The 18,228-nt window shown below is 40.1% G+C and overlaps 1 protein-coding gene across 1 annotated transcript in view; it reads right to left on the bottom strand.

The window, feature by feature from the left end:
- Nucleotides 1-10,233: 10,233 nt before the first annotated feature.
- Meikin (meiotic kinetochore factor) overlaps nucleotides 10,234-18,228 on the bottom strand; it is a 48,503-nt gene continuing 40,508 nt past the window's right edge. The window contains exon 15 of the mRNA XM_036194474.1: nucleotides 10,234-10,265. Within this exon, the coding sequence (XP_036050367.1) occupies nucleotides 10,234-10,265 (32 nt within the window). The remainder of the gene's footprint in view (nucleotides 10,266-18,228) is intronic.

Here is an 18,228-nt window from a genome sequence, read left to right as displayed (position 1 = left end):
GTAACCAACAAAAGCACAAGCAAAACCAAGAGAGGCAAGCAGCCTTAAAGAAGGCATCTACCTAAAAATATCTAACCCTTTATGCTAAGTATTTAGAATTTGAGAGACTGGTTAGAGGACTCGGTAATAGAGGGCTTGTGTAGCATGCTGGGGGCCCTGGGTTTGACACCAAACAAGAATTTTAGCAAAATGTTTAAAGGCGGCAGGAATCGGAACTTCCAAAAAATAATGCTGTATCTTAGTATCTAAGGATGGGGGGGCGGGGGAGGAACTGCAACATTGTAACCAAACGACAGGACTGTGCTCTCAAAAAGGAAAACAAGGCTCATGAACTTCCTTCCAATCTTGTCAAAACATCAGGGTTCAGATCAAAGCCGTCCTTCGTATACCAGGAGGAGGGATTTTGTGCAGTGGAATGCAGTTCTCTGAGAAATGTGGATGTCAGGAAACTGGTGGTGTATGCGTGCACGGCTAGATAAAGACACTTGAGGATTTCATTTAACTAGACATAGGAACCAAATCTTTAAGAAGTTACCAGCTGATCTGTAGTTAGAGTTTAAGAAAAATAAATAAGTAGCCCTAATATGGAAAAAAAAAGTCGGCAGAATATTTTATATCGTTAATAATTTGTCAATGGTTAGCATGTTGCGCTCTAATATTACAAGATTTTTATATATTTATTGAGACAGGGTCACTTGCTCACTAAGTAGTCCAGGATGCCTCTCCTGCTTCATCCTCTTTGATATCACTAGGATTACAACTTTCCATTCCTTTGCCCATCCTTTTTAAGTAGATTCTGGGGATCAAATTCAGGTCCTCATGCTAACCTGCAGTACTTCACCAAGCTACCTCCCCAGCTTCCAAAACTGTTGCCAGGAGCTTTGTTTGTTTCTTTGTTTTGGGTCTTGCTGTGTAGCTCAGGCTCCTCTCCAGTTCTCTGCCGTCTCTACCACTCTAGTGCACAAGACTTTTAAAAGTTGATGATGATTAAAAAATAAATTTGCTCATTCCACAAACATTTGAGTTCTGTGTATTGGGGATCACCATTAACAACAGAAAAGCTAATTGTATAGACAAGAAGACGGTAAATGGGTGAAGTAACCAGATATTGATTAGTGTTATGAAATTAATGAACTAAATAATGAAACTGTCACAAGAAAGGTCTTCCTGAAAAGGTTTGTAGTGCACTGGTTAGATTTTATCCCTAGGTCCTTTGTAAACTGCACAAGTTTCAAGAGTTACTGCATATGGTGGTTTGAATAAGAACGCCCTCCCCCCCCCCACAGGCTCATATACTTGCATGCTTGGTCACCAGGGAGTGGAACTGTTTGAAAGGATTACAAGGATTAGGAGGTGTGGCCTTGTTACAATAGGTAGAGTGTTGATGGAGGAAGTGTATCACTGGGAGTGGACTTTGAGGTTTCAAAAGGTCCACACCAGGCCCAGCTTTATCTTTCTCTCTCTGCCTGCAGATTAGGATGTAGCTCTCAACTACTTCTCCAGTACCATATCTGCCATGTATGTCATATCTGAAACTGTAAGCAAGCCCCCAATTAAATATTTTCTCTTCTAAGAGTTGCCATGATCCAACCCCAGAGAAACTATGTAACAAGGAGGACCCTAAGAGAGACACACTTGAAATGCCCTGGAAGGGGAAAATGGATAAAATCTCCAGGGTGAAGGGAAGGGATGGGGGATGAGAACATGAGGAAATGGAATGGTTGAGTGGGGGAGGGACAGAGAGGGAGAGCAATGAAAGAGATATCTTGAAAGAAAGAGCCATTATAGGGTTAGGGAGAAACCTGGTGCTAGGGACATTCCCAGAAATCCACAAGGATGACCCTAGCTGAGGCTCTGAGTAATAGTGGAGAGGCTGCCTGGATGGGCCTTCCCCTGTAATCAGATTGGTGACTTCCCCAATTGTCATCCAATAGAGCCCTTATCCAATGACTGGTGGAAGTAAAGGCAGACACCAGCTGAGCACTTGAGTCCAGTCAAAGAGAGGGAGGAGGGATGGCGTGTGTGTGTGTGTGTGTGTGTGTGTGTGTGTGTGACGATCATGATGGGGAAACCCACAGAGACAGCTGACCTGCGCTAGTGGGAGCTCACAGACTCTGGATGGATGGATGGATGGATGGATGGATGGATGGATGGATGGATGGGCAGATGGATGGGAACCTGCAGGGGATGGAACCAGACCTTCTGTGGGTGACAGTTGCATGGCTTGGTCTGCTTGTGGGGCTCCCAGCAGTGGAACTTGGATTTATCTCTAGTACATAAACTGGCTTTTTGGAGTCCACTCCCTAGGGCATTACCTTGCTTGGCCTTGATCCAGGGGAGGGGCTTGGGCCTGCCTCAACTTGATGTGGCTGAGCTTCTTGACTTGGTGGTAGGGGGTATCTGCTGGGGGGAAGTGAGGGGGATCGGGAAGAGAAGAGGAAAGGGGAACTGTGGTTGGTATGTAAAATGAAAAAATATTTAAAATTAAAGAAAAAAATATATAAGAGTTGCCATGGCCATGGTGTCTATTCACAGCAATAGAACAGTGACTGAGACACAGGGCACTACACTTTCCAGATATATTTCCTGTACATTTCAGTAATCCCCTCAACTCCCTTGCCAAACACCAGATCTTTAATATGGAAAAAAATGAGCTATATGTATTTTTTCAAGTAAAATATTTGTGACTTTTTTAATATGGAAAAAACCATATATCATATGAGCCAATGTGTAAAGTGTTTGATGAAGTTTCTTTTATTTTTATAAAAGTTAGGTGAATGTGAGCAGAAGCAGACTAAAGCCTTCTACACAGGACCAAAGTCTCTTAAGGACAAGAGGCTGTCCATGGCTGGCACAGAGATGCATCTTTCCAGGCTCCCTCTGAAGGAAGTTTCCAAATACAGTAAGCTCATGTGCCTTCATCTTGGGAAAAGATGACTTCATGGGTGATGGTAGATATTAATAGTAGGAGGAGAAGTACTGCTTGCATAAGAGACCCTTTATTTCAGTGTTCTCCAATCGTGCATTCGCTTCACCTCTGCATCCCCAGTCTTCAAAGTACCGAGAAAACCCAATGTATTTGCTGCCATTCATCACAGTTCCCTATACTATAATATAACACTAAAATAACAGAATCAAAACATTGAAAGGATAGAAATTTATACTAAGACATGGTTATGCTTAAATTCTTTTGAGATTGGTAGCAACATATATTGACCCTATCGTTTAATATGGTCTGTCCTCTCGGAGAAGCTTAGGTGTCTTATAAGCAAGCTCTTTAAGTTTAGGGAAGACACGTGGGGGAAATAGGAGAAATTTAATGGTTTTTATGTAATCATGCTGTCTTATATGAATGTATAACAATGAGTTAGGGATATTAAATATAAGCCCTACAGGTTAACCCTAGAAGATTCATTCTCTCCCAAACTGGTCTCTGTCCATCAGCTTCAAGACCATCCTCCTTGGTGGGGTATAATGATGCATGTCTTTAATTTCAGTGCTCAAGAGGTGGAGGCAGGTGGATCTCTATGAGTTTGAGGTCAGCTTGGCCAACATAAGTAATTCTAGGACAGCTAGAGTCACATAGAGACCCTGTCTCAAAAAAGACTAGAAAAAAATTACCCTCCTGAAAATATAAACGGCTGGGGCAGTTTTCACTGTACCTATTTGCTGTTTGCTTGACCTAGGAAATGGGCCAATAAAGCTATAATCCTGCTCCTTTAACCCACTGTGCTAATAAACTCTGACTCAGTTGTGTTAAATTATTCTGAAAGGAAATGTTCACACATTAACATCTCAAAATCAGTCCACTTACACATACTTGGGGTCACTCAATTTTTAAAGCTCTTGAGCCAGCTATTTGTAGCCACACAATAAGAAAATGGCAGTGCTTTGAAGTACTAGAAGGAATAAACATGGGTTTATTTGCAAACATCCCTCCGCCTGTTTGAGGCACTGAGGATACAGTGTTGAAAGAGCAGTCTCCACTGGGAATTTACCCCTTCCTGGGAGGAGACAAACTATCTGCATGTTGTGATGGGAGCTACAAGAGAAACCCATGACAGGAAGTAACTGAAGGAGACCAAAGTTAGATGGGTGGTAGGGAAGGCCACTTCAAAGATGTAGGATTTGAGCTGATGTCTAGAATTTAGGAGGCAGCCACGGGAAAGAGGGTCTAGAACATTCTGAGAGAAAAGAGACAAAGTAGAGAGGCTCTGCAAAAGCAGTAAGTTCCAAGTCTGAAAAGAAGGGAGGCCAGAAGAAAAAGAACAGACTCCAGGAAGGAACGAAAGCTTACATGAGGTTATGAGACACATGGACCAGACTGTATAAGTCACAGTCCCTTGTAACTCATGGGAGGGAGGGTAAGAGTCATGAGAGTGGCTGGTGATATAGCTCAGAGGTACAGTGCTTGTCTATCACATGTGAGGTCATAGGTTCAATCCTTGGCACCACAAAAAAGTAAATGGCAACTGTGCAAGCAGCCCTACTTAGACTCAGTGAATCACAAGAAAGTCATAAAAACAATAACAAAAAGACATGAAAATAGGAGACATTGTTGGGAAGAAGTTCAGTGGGAGTGGGAGGGAATGAGAAAGAGAATGGAGAATGAAAATGACAAAAATACATTATATACACATATGAAATTATCAAAGAATGAAAAATAAAGGAGTAATGGGAGCTATCAAGTAAGGTTAAAATAGAAAAGGGACATGGTCCAACTTACGACTTAACTCTGGCTATTTTTAAGAGATTTATTTATTTATTATGTATACAGTGTTTTGTTTGCATTTATGCCTTCAAGTCAGAAGAGGGCACAAGATCTCATTACAGATGGTTGTGAGCCACCATGTGGTTTCTGGGAGTTGAACTCAGGACCTCTGGAAGAGCAGGCAGTGCTCTTAACCTCTGAGCCATCCATCTCTCCAGCCCTTAACTCTGGCTATTATGTAGAAAAGGAATTATAGAAGAGAAAGGATGGGAGAAGGGCAATCAAATAGGTGGGTACCTGTATATGAGGAAGATGTGATAATGGTTAATTGAGGTTTCTTTGAGATGCAGTTGAAATAAATTCTAATGGAGAAAAATAAAACATATTGCCAATATTTCTTTACTTGAGCAACTTAAATGGAAGTTACACCTGGAAAATTGGGTTTGAAGGGGAAATCAAATATATTGTTTGAATTGCCTGCCTGTTCGACACCCATGTGGAAATTTAAGTAGAGTATATGGGGAGAAGGTAGGACTTGGGAGGCTCATCTCATACAATTTATCCCAATGGAATGGCTGACTTTTTCTAGAGAAAATGTAGATACACAAAAGATGGCCAAGGATTAAAAAAAGAGGACAATTCTCAAAGTCTAGAAGAAAGAGACCCAACAGAAGATAAATGGAGAAAAAAAAAAAAAGTCCTCCCAAAGAAGAAAGAGTAGATTGCATGAATGCCGTTGACTGTTTAAGTGTGCATTAATTAGATTATCAACAAGGAGCAAGAGTCTCAGTGGAACATGGAATGAAAGTCCACTGAGTGTATTCAAAAGAGAAAGGGCAGAGAGGAAACAGCAAAGCAAATGCAGTTTTTCTGCCTAACTGTGATGGAGCGGAGAGGAGACTGGAGAAGATTAGGTCTCTTTTTTAAGATGGGAGACATTTTAGAACTTTTATGCGAATAGATCCAATATAAAAGAGAATAAAGACATACTGTAAAGTATAATAAAGACTATAACAATAAATAAAACAGACACAGTCCCTGTTCTTTAGAAACCAGCAAGTCACAAAGAAAGTTATTGCAGATTGTGATATTTTTCTAGAGAAACTTTACCTTAAGTTTAAGAAATACTGGCATGAATTCCTTACTTGAATTCCATTAGATGCATACAAAGTTCATATAATGGCATATTTCTATGATAAAGTTTTCAACAAATATTTCTTTTTTTTTTCTTTTTTGGTTTTCCGAGACAGGGTTTCTCTGTGTAGCTTTGCACCTTTCCTGGATCTCGCTCTGTAGACCAGGCTGGCCTGGAACTCAGAGAGATCCACCTGGCTCTGACTCCTGAGTGCTGGGATCAAAGGCATGCATCATCACCATCCGGCTTCAGCAAATATTTTTCAAACATTTAAAATCCTTACTATGTGCCTGTTAGCTTTGCTAAAAGATGGAAACACAGTAGATAATTATGTTGTTTGAATCTTAGATGGTCTTTTAATTAAAAACAAAACAAAAACAAAAACAAAACCCAGAGCCAAATATCAGGGTGAAAGCTGAAAGATCAGAGAAGCAGAACAGCCAGCCACTAGTTCTTACCTCTATGAACACCTCAGCCTAAAGAGAGTGAGTTCCTGTTTCCTCACACCTTATATACCTTTTTCTGCCCTGCCATATTACTTCCTGGGATTAAAGGAATGTGTCCTTCCTAAGCAAAGGTATGAGATTTCAAGTGCTGCCTTATGTCTGTCTCATCTAGTGGTTGGTTCTGTCCTCTGATCCTCAGGCAAGTTTATTAGGGTACACAATATATCACCACATAGTAATATATAATTTCTGTATTTATGGATCTTAAAACATATGGAAAAATAGATCTGATAGGTGACTACATGCTCTCACATGCTTAGATAAATGCTATGATGCAGATATCTCTTAAAAAATCTGATTTAATTAAATGTATCAACCAGTCTATGTTGCACAAAATAGGAAACAAACAAATTAGTACAAATGAAAGAATGAAATTTATTAGTGTTCATAACTAGACCTAAAAGTAGATGAACAGTTCAAGCACAGATTTCTTCAGGTGCTAGCACAGTGGAAATATTCAGTTGTTTTCATAGTGCTGGACAGTGCTCTGCATGCAGTTCCCCAAGGGAGAAAAGACACCATGGTCTTATCCAACACTGGATCCTGGGTACTATAACAATGACATGCCTGCAAGCTGGGCCCACTGGTACAACTAGCATGACAGTTATGTGGGTAACCAACTACTTTCTGGTTGGGTGTAAAGCCTGCTCCATAGGAAAACTGAAAGACTGCACAGAGAAAACCAGACATTTAGAAGAAATGGGAGCAGTGAGATTACAGCCCATGGGGTAAAATTTTAGATCATTCCTTACTGGAGGCCTTGAAAAGGAATATTTTATCATCTTCAGTATTGGTACTGGGAGAAACTGGACAGGATGAGAATTCAAAATACCCTTTAAAACAGCATTAAGGAGGACAGGCATGATGGCAAACACCTTTAATTCCAGCACCCAGACAGCACAGGCAGGTTGATCTCTGCAAGTTTGAGGCCATCCTAGTATACATAGGGAATTCCAGGTTATCCAGGGTTACTGGTCACACACACACACACACACACACACACACACACACACACACACACACAGAGAGAGAGAGAGAGAGAGAGAGAGAGAGAGAGAGAGAGAGAGAGAGATATTGAGATTGATTGTTTGCTAGGGTTGGGCAAAAGTTTGAAAAGACTAAAATCCCTGAATGTAAATGCATGAAGAAGAATGGGTCAGCCAAAAGAACATCAAAGAGATTTAAGATGCAAGGGGGCTTAACATTTCTAAATGTAGGCCAGAAAGTAAAAAATGAATAGAGAAGCTGAAAATAACTTTTTTCTGGCATCTGGTCATCACATCCTTTACCCTGTAGAAAGACAGAATGCTATGTACACAACAGGAAATAAGGAAACTATCCCTCAGGTGAAAACTTGCCCATTCCAGTTAAAAGAAGAAGTGACATTATACCTCCCACAGATTTTAACTAGATTTTAAAATTTTGAATGTGTGTGTGTGTGCATGTGCGTGCGAGTGTGTGTGTGTGCGCGAGCGTGTGTGTGTGTGTGTGTGTGTGTGTGTGTGTGTGTGTGTGTGCGCACGAGCGTGTGTGTGTGTGTGTGTGTGTGTGTGTGTGTGTGTGTGTGTGTGAGCCATGTGTGTGCAGGTGCCAGTGGAGGCCAAAGAGTGTGTCAGTTCCTCTGGGACTTGAACTGTCTGGCATGGGTGCTGGGTACTGAGATATCTATTCAGTCTCTTAACTAGGTTTTTCAAAGAGAAGCCTGAGATGATTTTCTATTGGGTATAATTTGAATGTATTTTAAATTAATGAAATTTAGTTTAATTAGTTATAGGATGAGGCAAAGTGGTCCAGGTTCTTTTAGTGCTGGGGACAGAACCCAGGGCCTTTCATTTTCCAGGCAAGCACTCTGCTTCTGAGCTACATCCATCACCAGCCCTTTCGTATTCTTTCTTTTGAGACAAGGTCTTGCTAAGGTGCTTAGGCTGGTCTGGAACTCTCAGTCCTTATACCTCAGCCTCCTCAGTAGCTGGGGTTACAGGTATGCCACTGTACTGAGCTAGTCATTATAAAATCATGGGAAACATGAAGAAAAAGGTGGAGCCCTTCTCTTTCCAGAAAGAAATGATGTCCTTTCCCATGTTCTTTCAGGAAGGGTTAATGGAAGACGAAGGTGTGCCCACAGGTCTAAGGCTGAATCCACCCTTCTCCTAAGATGTAAAAACAAGAGTCCTCTCCGGACTTCTCATGACTGCCAGCCACAGGCCCCTCTGTCTCCTTCCTCTTAACTATAGTGAAGGTCATGTCCTCCACTCCCAAACTTTGAACATCAGTTCCAACTTGCTCTTCCCTCTCACCTTTCCCCAGGTTTCTCTTGAAAACGAGAAATCCTGGGCTCACACTACACTGCCTCCTAAACCTAGCACCCCCACTTCTAAGCTACATAACCTGGTAAAGGACTAACCCCCAGAGCTAGCTCTGTTTTCCTTATTAGCAATATAAAGCAGTCAAATATGTATGTTCTCTCACAACCCACAAGTCAGGTGTCTCTGGTTCTCACAGGAACCTATTATTGGAGTAGAAAGCACCAAGTAATTCATTCTTTTTTTTTTTTTTTTTTTTTCTGGATTTAACTGTGAAGGCAGGGAATAGACCTTGTCTCAGTCCTCATTCCCCTACTGTTTACCGTATTTCCGCTTCTGAAACCACAAGGGTTGCTGACTTAGTTGAACAGTGATCTGGAAAACAAGTCTGAAATTGTTGCATCCTCCATCACTAACATTCTCTTCTGTATTTTCATAGTTCACCTCCAGATGAAGTCAGAGTAAAAAATAGCTTCGCTAGTGGCTTAGACCTTGTCAAGTCATTTACAAGGATGTTTTCGTGGGACTTCTATTTCAAAAGAAATATTGTATGGTTATTAAACCTCTGATTAAATAGAAGACTGTATGCCTTTCCTTGCTATAGGAGCAGCTTTGAAACGTTGGTTCTTGCTTTTATATGTAGCCTTAGTCACAGCATCAGGGACAAAATCTCACCACGTTACACAAGCGTACTCTGTTCACTGACAACAGGGTTGCTGTTTTCTTAGAACGGGCACTGTCCAGATACCGCAAGTTAGACTATGAAAACACTAAAGCAAGCATAACCATAGTCCTATAGATAGTGGCGAAGCTACTTTGGAGATGAGGTAACATAGTAAATACTTAGTGTATGACTGACTGTACACATTATATATTCCTGCTTCAGCAATTTTTGCGTGTAGAGTTTCTTTTAGTCAGACCTGGAATTAGGTCTCTCACTCATGTGGTTTCAATTAAGTTCTGTTAAAAATAGATTGTAATATAATCATTTTCATTTTTAGCACTTCAACAACTTTACTACTTTTGATCCGTACAAAGGACAGATCTGGGGACAAAAACAAGGGAATTATACACTGCCCTCATGAGAGCTCATTATGAGCAGAAAACCACCTATATTTTAGTTCATGGTCTTCTTTTTTAATTTAAAATTTGTATTTATTTATATTTTATGTATGAGTGCTCTGCATGTATACCTGCCTGCCAGAAGAGAGCATCAGATCCTATTGTAGATGGCTGTGAGCCACTATGTGGTTGCTGGGAATTGAACCTAGGACCTCTGGAAGAGTGGCCAGTGCTCTTAACCACTGAGCCATCTCTCCAGCCTACATGGTCTTCTAATAATGCCTAGTTGGTCCATATTTTAAAGTACAAATACATGTATATGAAGCATATGAGAGAATGTCTCTTTTCTTAACCGACTGAAGAAAATGACAAGAACATTAATGAGATTGCCACACAGTTTATCACAAATAACAAGAGAACTTTTCATTTTGTAAAATTTCAGGCAGACATTCTGCTTATATTGACTTTTTACTTTACACTCACATCTTCAATGCAGTGAAAATTCAGCCATGGCTGTTATGTTCTGCCATTCATCTTCATTATAATATCTAGAGAAAATGTAACACATTATTTGGTACAGAAGCAAGTGTCCAGCAGTTACTAATAACCAATTCCCAAGGGTGAGAGCACTCCCTGCCTGCGTCATGCCCACTCCTTCCTGAAAGTTCTTTCTGGAGACACAGAGACCTGCTCAGTAACATTCTAGAGGAGAGCCTGACAAAGATGGACAATGGTCTCTGTGGATCTGAGTCTCACCTTGTAGCCTGGAGGACCTCTTTCCCTGTGCTTTGGGTCCTTGTGCCCTGCTCAGGCCCAGCTCAGACAGCACCTCCCATTCTCTCAGTTACCATTCCTTTGCATTCCCCTTCTCCTGGCTGCAGTTGAACCCACTTTCTTACCAAATACGGCACTATTGGAGCTTTCCTCTTGGGGCTTACACCAGGAAACCCAAAAGGGAGACTACATCTTAACCAAGTTCCCATTATCACATTTTCATTTTGCTATATCTCACCCCCTATCCTAATTAGACTATACCAAGTGGTTTGGTAATATTGTTGTACCTCAGAAAACCTTACTATCTATCAGAGTCCTGCCTCCGTGACAATTAGAATCTTCCATTAAGGGACCTAAATATCAGACAACCAGGAAAGTGATGTACAGTTAAGTTAGTTTGCTACTCAAACTGGGGTCCCATCTGGGGACCTGTAACAGCAGCAGCATCTAACAGTAGTCTTATTGTTAGAAACGAGGGTCCTTTGGTACCATTCTAATGGTACTGTGGCAAAAGCTCTATCTTAACATGATCTCCACGTGGTTCACAAATCATTAGTTGGGGAAGCCAACTTTACTACATCCCATTGCTCCTTGTGTTGGATGTACTAACCTTAGATGTCATCTACTCACTAAAGACTGAAGACTTCTCAGTAATTACACCCAACCACCACCCCACCCCACTGCCACCAGCTTCTGAGGAAATTCCCAGCCTCACCTTCACTTCACCTTTGCAGACTTCATATGCACCTTCAAGGATATGACCTTTATTTTCCCAGTCATAAACTATCACACCTCACTTCTGGAACTTGAAATTACTAGAAATCTGGGCATCATCTTCCAATCATCCTTTCTTACTACCCACACAAGCAACTGGTTAGTTACTAATTCAACTGTTTAGTCTATCTATCTATCTATCTATCTATCTATCTATCTATCTATCTATCTATTTATCTACCTATAACATATGTATTTATATATTTGAGCACAAGAGACACTGGGAAAGGTTCTTTATCTCTATTTCACCACACTCTCTAAAAAGAACCTTTCCCAGAAGTACTAAACAGTTTGTGAGTGTTTGAGGGTATGTATTGGGAGACAGGTATCTATTGATACTTGTTCTGTTACTCTGAGCAACCCTCAGTAATATAATCATTAGCTATAAAATGAGAAGGTATAAAATGGTTCTCAGAATTCCTGAGTTAGACTTCAGAAGTAATAACCTGAGAATTCTTATTATTTATAAACATCTAGGTGGTCTGAATAGCATACTCAAAGTCTGTATGAATAGAGTTGGGAAAATAAAGACCTGAGCTAGTGTATCTCAAAGTATGCTACTCAGACCACCTAGATGTTTATAAATAATAAGAATCTCTCAGCCAGGAAGAACAAGGAGCAGTAGCCATGAATGTTCAGAGCTATTGTGTCCTGAAATTTCTTCTGCTAGTTTTTCTTCTGTTAGTTTTTAATTCAATATGTTGATTTCTTTTCCTCTAAAGTAATGACTTCACCCCTGTAGTCAGAGCAGTAAATCTGTCTGTCTGTGACTATATACACTTGCTGGATAACTTATTCTTCATATGATAGCATACTGAAATTTATCATCAAGTACAGCAACTGCACATATATTTTAGACTTTTTGCAATTTAATCAAAACCAAAGAAAGTTTTTTAAATGAGAGATTTCAGCTAAACTTGAGCAACTAATCAAACATCTAAAGGCAAATCATCACTGCACATTGGATTTTTGTTTTGTTTTGTTTTGTTTTTGTAGTTCTGGGAATTGAACCCAGGATCTCACATATACCAGGCACACCAAGTTATATTCTCAGGCCTCATAATAAGTGATTATTATATTCCTGTAAGCCTCACAATTCCTTGAGGTAACAACTATTTAACCAGTTTTACAGATAGCATACTAAAATCCACAGACTTCTAAGAAATTTGTTCATGTGTCAGAATTTGAATATAGGAATGTACCATTATCCAATGACTTCTATTACCATCTCTCTGATACTTACATAGAATTATTTCCACCTCATCTGTTGTGCATCTGTGTGCTAAATCTACCCGATATCATTACCTAAAATCTCAAGCTTCTTCCAAAGAGAGAAAGAGAAGTGGAGTGTCTTTGTCTGTGATTATATGGTTATATGATTAAGGCTAAAAGTATCCTCTTTTAGGTTCATATAGTTCAGGGATCTAGTTCTGATTTGGCCAGTAATTATGTGTGTAAACTAGGATAAAAATCATTTATCAATCTGGTAGAATAATTTTGTCATTTGTAGAATGAAAAAGATAGAAAATGGCATGGCTCTCAAATTTTAGTGTTTACTGTAATCACCTAGAAAGTTTAACACTGTTCAGATTTCTCTGCCTTTTCTCAAGAACCTGTAACTTACCAGGCTTTCAGCTGTTCTGGAGGTCAGAAGGCCATCACTGAGAAGTGCTGACCTAGACATTTTCTAAAGCCCCTTCTACTTACTTAGTGGCCACCATTTTCAGAGCCTATTTACCACTCTGTGTTTCCCATCATAGGATTTTTGTTATTGTTGTTTTCTTGAACCAAATTTTTTCTTTAATCAACATAGTACTAGTTGCTTTTCAGTCATACTGAACAGGGCCCAAACTACCAAAATGAACTTTACACTGTAGCCCTGATTAGATTACTGCCAAACTAGCTAAAACTTTAAATGCCAATGCTAAGAATAGGCTGTTGAATATTTTAAATAACAGGATCACAAGTGAGCTTGGTGCTTTGCTATTTTTAATAAACTAAAGGCAGACACAAGTAGCCAGAGGTCGAAGGGCAATCACTTAGGTGAGGAGGCTGCTCTTAGTTAGGGTAAGAACCTAGAAATAAGCCAGGAGATGGCAGCATCAGCTCAACATTCATCAAGGACTCTCTAAATTAAATTGCCAGCTAAGAACAATTGATTCTCCCAGGCTCATTTTGGTTTGGATTTGTTACTTAATCCCCAAATTTTGACAATATCTGATGTCATAAACTAATATGACAGATGCTGTGGATATCGCTCTGTATAAATAAAATGCTGTTTGGCCAGTGGCCAGGCAAGAAGTATAGGTGGGACAAGAGAGAAGAGAATTCTGGGAAGTGGAAGGCTGGGGGAGGGACACTGCCAGCCGCTGCCATGAGAAGCAGCATGTAAAGACACCAGTAAGCCACAAGCCATGTGGCAAAGTATAGACTAACAGAAATGGGTTAATTTAAGATAGAAGAAGTAGATAACAAGAAGCCTGCCACGGCCATACAGTTTGTAAGCAATATAAGTTTCTGTGTGTTTACTTGGTTGGTTCTGAGCATCTATGGGCCTGGTGGGTGAGAGAGATTTGTCCTGACTGTGGGCCAGGCAGGAAAACTCTACAGACAGACATATAAAGGATTAATAGTTTTCCTGTTTTTATTAATAAAGTTTTCATTAACATATATATGCACAAAAAGTACACTTATGTACAGCTTGAGGGTTTTTCATAAATGTAACACACTAGTGTAACTAGCATGTAGAATTACCTGTAACAACTTCTTTAGTTAATACCTTCACTCCAATGAGGGCATTCATTCCCAATACCTTTAGAGTTTAGTTTACCTAGTTTATGCCACACACATATAAATAATAGTAAATACATTTCTTAAGAGTATCTAATACCTTTTGTGAAGTTTATTAATATAACACAACAGTTTTGTTTAACTATATATTGTTTGATTATTACAATGTAGTATTTAAATGAATATACTACAGTTTACTTACCTATTTTAATTCATGTACATCTAGTTAGATTCTGGTTAGGAACTATAATGACCAATGAATACTCTAGTATAAATCTTGGGGTTTGTTTTGACAAGTCATGTTACCCCAGCCGTCCTGAAACTTGTTACATAGAGCAGTTTGGCCTCAAATACAGAGATCCACCCACCTGCCTCTGCCTCCCAAGTGCTAAAGTTAAATATGTGCACCACTATACTTGACTCTAGTCTCTATCTTTTGATGAACATACACAGACATCATTATTACATGAGCATATTCCTAGAAGTGGAACTGTTGGGTTGCTAAGGGTTTTCTACCTCAAGACTCCTAGGGGTCCTGTTCTGTGAATGGTAACTCCTAAAATAAGGCATAGCTGTATCTGGGCCCTCCTAAAACTGGAAAAGGCACACTCCTTCATGGGCCCTTATGGATTTTGCTGTCAACATGTATCTTATTTGTGTGTGCTACTCTAGCCCATTTACCAAGTGACCTAAAGGAAGTACTGGACTCAACAAGAGGCTCAGAACAAGAGGCTCCACAGCAGATCCAAACTCTGCTGCAAGATGCCCTAACACTTACACTTATGTGGTCCAGTAAATCCAGTGGTGCTTTGAGTGTCCCTGACAGACAGAGGTGCTATCTGGATCTCTTGGTAGGACCTCGGAGTTGAACAGTATGGCCCTTACAATTTAAAAGCCAAGTTCAACTACCACATGATGGATAAATTCTTAAACACTGAAGAACAGCATTTCACTGTGAATGGGTCTTAACATTGGGCCGCTGTGTTACTGAGCTACCTTAGTGAAGACCAGGTCTTCATTGCTAATGGAACTGATATATATATAAGATTACACTCAAGCATGCACTAAAGGCACAAGTAGGTCACATGAAGAACTGATCCAAGTGCCACAGCTCCTACTTTAACTACTTTATCTTCTCTCATCCAGTCTACACTTACAAGGTCATGAGGAGTGCTCTACAGTTGGCTGGCCAGGAAAAAAAAAGATCAGATCTGCTCTACAGATTGATCAGCCCCTCTAATACACCTTAGGGAAAAAAAAAAAACAGTAAGGGAAATATTCATCCCCGGGGCAGGACTTTGAGTGGTGTACCTGGTTGTTTGCTTTGCTGGAAGGAGGAATGATCAAATGTTAGATGTATACCAATTCATAGGTGGTAACCAATGATTTGGATGAATGGTTGAGACTTGGAAAAATACAATTAGAAAATTAGATGATAAGGAAATATGAGAAGAGGCATTATATAAAATTGTCTAAATGGGCAAAAACCATGAAAATATATGTACGACATACACATATGCACCAAAGGGTGACCTCAGCAGAGTAGAAGTTTTAATAATTAAGTGGATAGGATAATCAATGCTGTGAATACCAGTCAGTCTTTTTCCCTAGCAACCTCTGTCAGAACAAGGTGGGAAAAGAGGAAGGAAGCTGATTAGTGTCCTCTCTGTCCTTGTACATAAAGTAATGAGGTAGCAGAGAGCACAGGCTCATCAACACGGACCTAGCCGGCACTGTTATAGTAGTACAGCTTGAAGTGCTCAGTCAGCAATGTGGCAGCAGGTTACACTACAACTTTCATCATGCACAAGGCAATGTTTTCTTCTTACAGGGTGAACACTACAGATGTGGATGGATATGCCTTTTTACATATAACACTTCCATGAACTTATGGACTACTTTACACAGTGATAGAGGTTTCATGGTGTTATAGTTTGGATGTAAAATGTCCCTCATGGGTTCCTGTATTTCAATGCTTGTTCTTCCCCTGGCGGCACTATTTTGAAAAGTTGTAAAACTTATAGGAAATGGAAACTTCATGGAGGAACTGGGTAGTTAGGGGATGGCCTTGAGGTTTTATAGCTCAAGCTTATATCCTGTTACATCCACTGTCTGCTACCTCACATCAAACACAATGTGACCAGCTGTCCCATGACCTTGCCACCATGCTTTCTGGACTATGATTGACTGCACTTCTTAAACCCTGAGCCAGAATAAACTCCTCCCCTCTAAGTTGCTTTGTGTCAGGTATTTGGTCACAGCTAGAAAAATGACTCATATAGAACAGTGGGTACCAGAGGTGAGGTCACTGCTGTGATAAATGTGACCATGCAGTTCTTGGGCATATGGAACTGTTTTGTGGGAGGGAATGTAGAGGAATCTGGATCTGTGGGCTAAAGAATATGTAAGAAAAGATTAATTGGCCATTCTAGTGGGTGTTTAGAAGACTCCAGAGAATGTGAAAAGGAAGGTAGACAACAACAGTCCAACTCATAAAGGCTCAGAAAGGAACCAGCTCTATCTGGAACTGGGTTATAGGCCATTTGTGTTACATTCTAACAAAAAACAAAACAAAACAAACAAACAAACAAAAAAAACAAAAAAAAAAAAAAACAAAAAAACAAAAAAACTGGCTATCTTTTGCCTATGTCCCGGAAACCTGAGTGAGGTTGAATTAAAAACTAACAGACTCATTGGTTCAGCAGAAGAAATTTTAGGACATGATAGCTCTGAGCGTTCACGGCTACTGCTCCATGTTCTTCCTGGCTGAGAGGCATACCACTGGCACCCCTTGCTCTCATACCTTTGCATTTTGACTTAAATATGCGACTGGCATCTCTGGTTCTCCAGGAGGTGGAAGGCATGTCACAGAACTTCAGAACTTCCATATCATGTGACTAATTCTTGTGTTCAGTCTCTTCTCATATAAAAATACTCTATAACATATGTATTTATATATTTGAGCACAAGAGACACTGGGAAAGGTTCTTTATCTCTATTTCACCACACTCTCTAAAAAGAACCTCTCCCAGAAGTACTAAACAGTTTGTGAGTGTTTGAGGGTATGTATTGGGAGACAGATATCTATTGATACTTGTTCTGTTACTCTGAGTAACCCTCAGTAATATAATCATTCGCTATAAAATGAGTAGTACTGACTTAGGCAGTCAGAAAGGTATTTAAAACAGAAACTTTATGAACATGAACAGTGCTCTGAGAAGACACTGGGAAAAGGGAGGACGAAGTCAAGAGTAAACAGCTTGCATGGGTATATACATAACTTATTAAATACCAGCTGTTTCATAGGCCACTCACTCACGAGAGCTTCCTCAGTTCTACTATAGAATTAGAAAAAATGCTTATTTTGATTTTAGAATCCTTGAATGTTTGAATTTGCCTCAGCCACTTAGTAATATCTACCATTTAAAATCTCCTACTCGGGTTGGGGATTTAGCTCAGTGGTAGAGCGCTCGCCTAGCAAGCACAAGGCCCTGGGTTCGATCCTCAGCTCAAAAAAAATAAAATAAAATAAAAAAATAAAAACTCCTACTCTTAGCATGGTGGTGCACACCTTTAATCCCAGCACTTGGGAAGCAGAGGCAGGTACTGTGAGTTCAAGGCCAGCCTGGTCTACATAGTGAGGACAGCTAGGGGTATTACACAGAGAAACCCTGCCTTGAAAAACCAAAACAACAAACAAAACCCTCATACTTTTTAAATGTGTAAAAGTGGAGTAACCACTTCTATCTACTATAATAATGGTGAGTGCTGTGGGTGATTGATTGATAAATAAAACTCTGATTGGCCAGTAGCCAGGCAGGAAAGATAAGGTAGGCAGGACGAGAAGGAGAAGAATTCTGAGAAATGGAAGGCTGAGAGACACTACCAGCTGCCACCATGACAACTGAGATGTAAGGTACAGGTAAGCCACAAGCCATGTGGCAACTTATAGACTAATAGAAATGGGTTAATTTAAGATATAAGATCAGCTAGCAAGAAGCCTGAGCCATTAGGCCAAACAGTTTAAATAATATAAACATCTGTGTGTTTATTTTATAAGTGGACTGTCAGATTGTGGGGTTTGGTGGGACCTGGAGAGAAAACTCCAGCTACAGGTGGAATTGAGATGTTAAGATTCTTAGCACAGTGCCTTGCACAGAAGTACTCAACCAA

Source organism: Onychomys torridus, chromosome 8 (genome assembly GCF_903995425.1).
Source record: "Onychomys torridus chromosome 8, mOncTor1.1, whole genome shotgun sequence".
NCBI classification, from domain to species: Eukaryota; Metazoa; Chordata; class Mammalia; order Rodentia; family Cricetidae; genus Onychomys; species Onychomys torridus.
The sequence above is the reverse complement of the archived record's forward strand: the minus strand, read 5'-3'. Positions and strand labels throughout refer to the sequence as shown.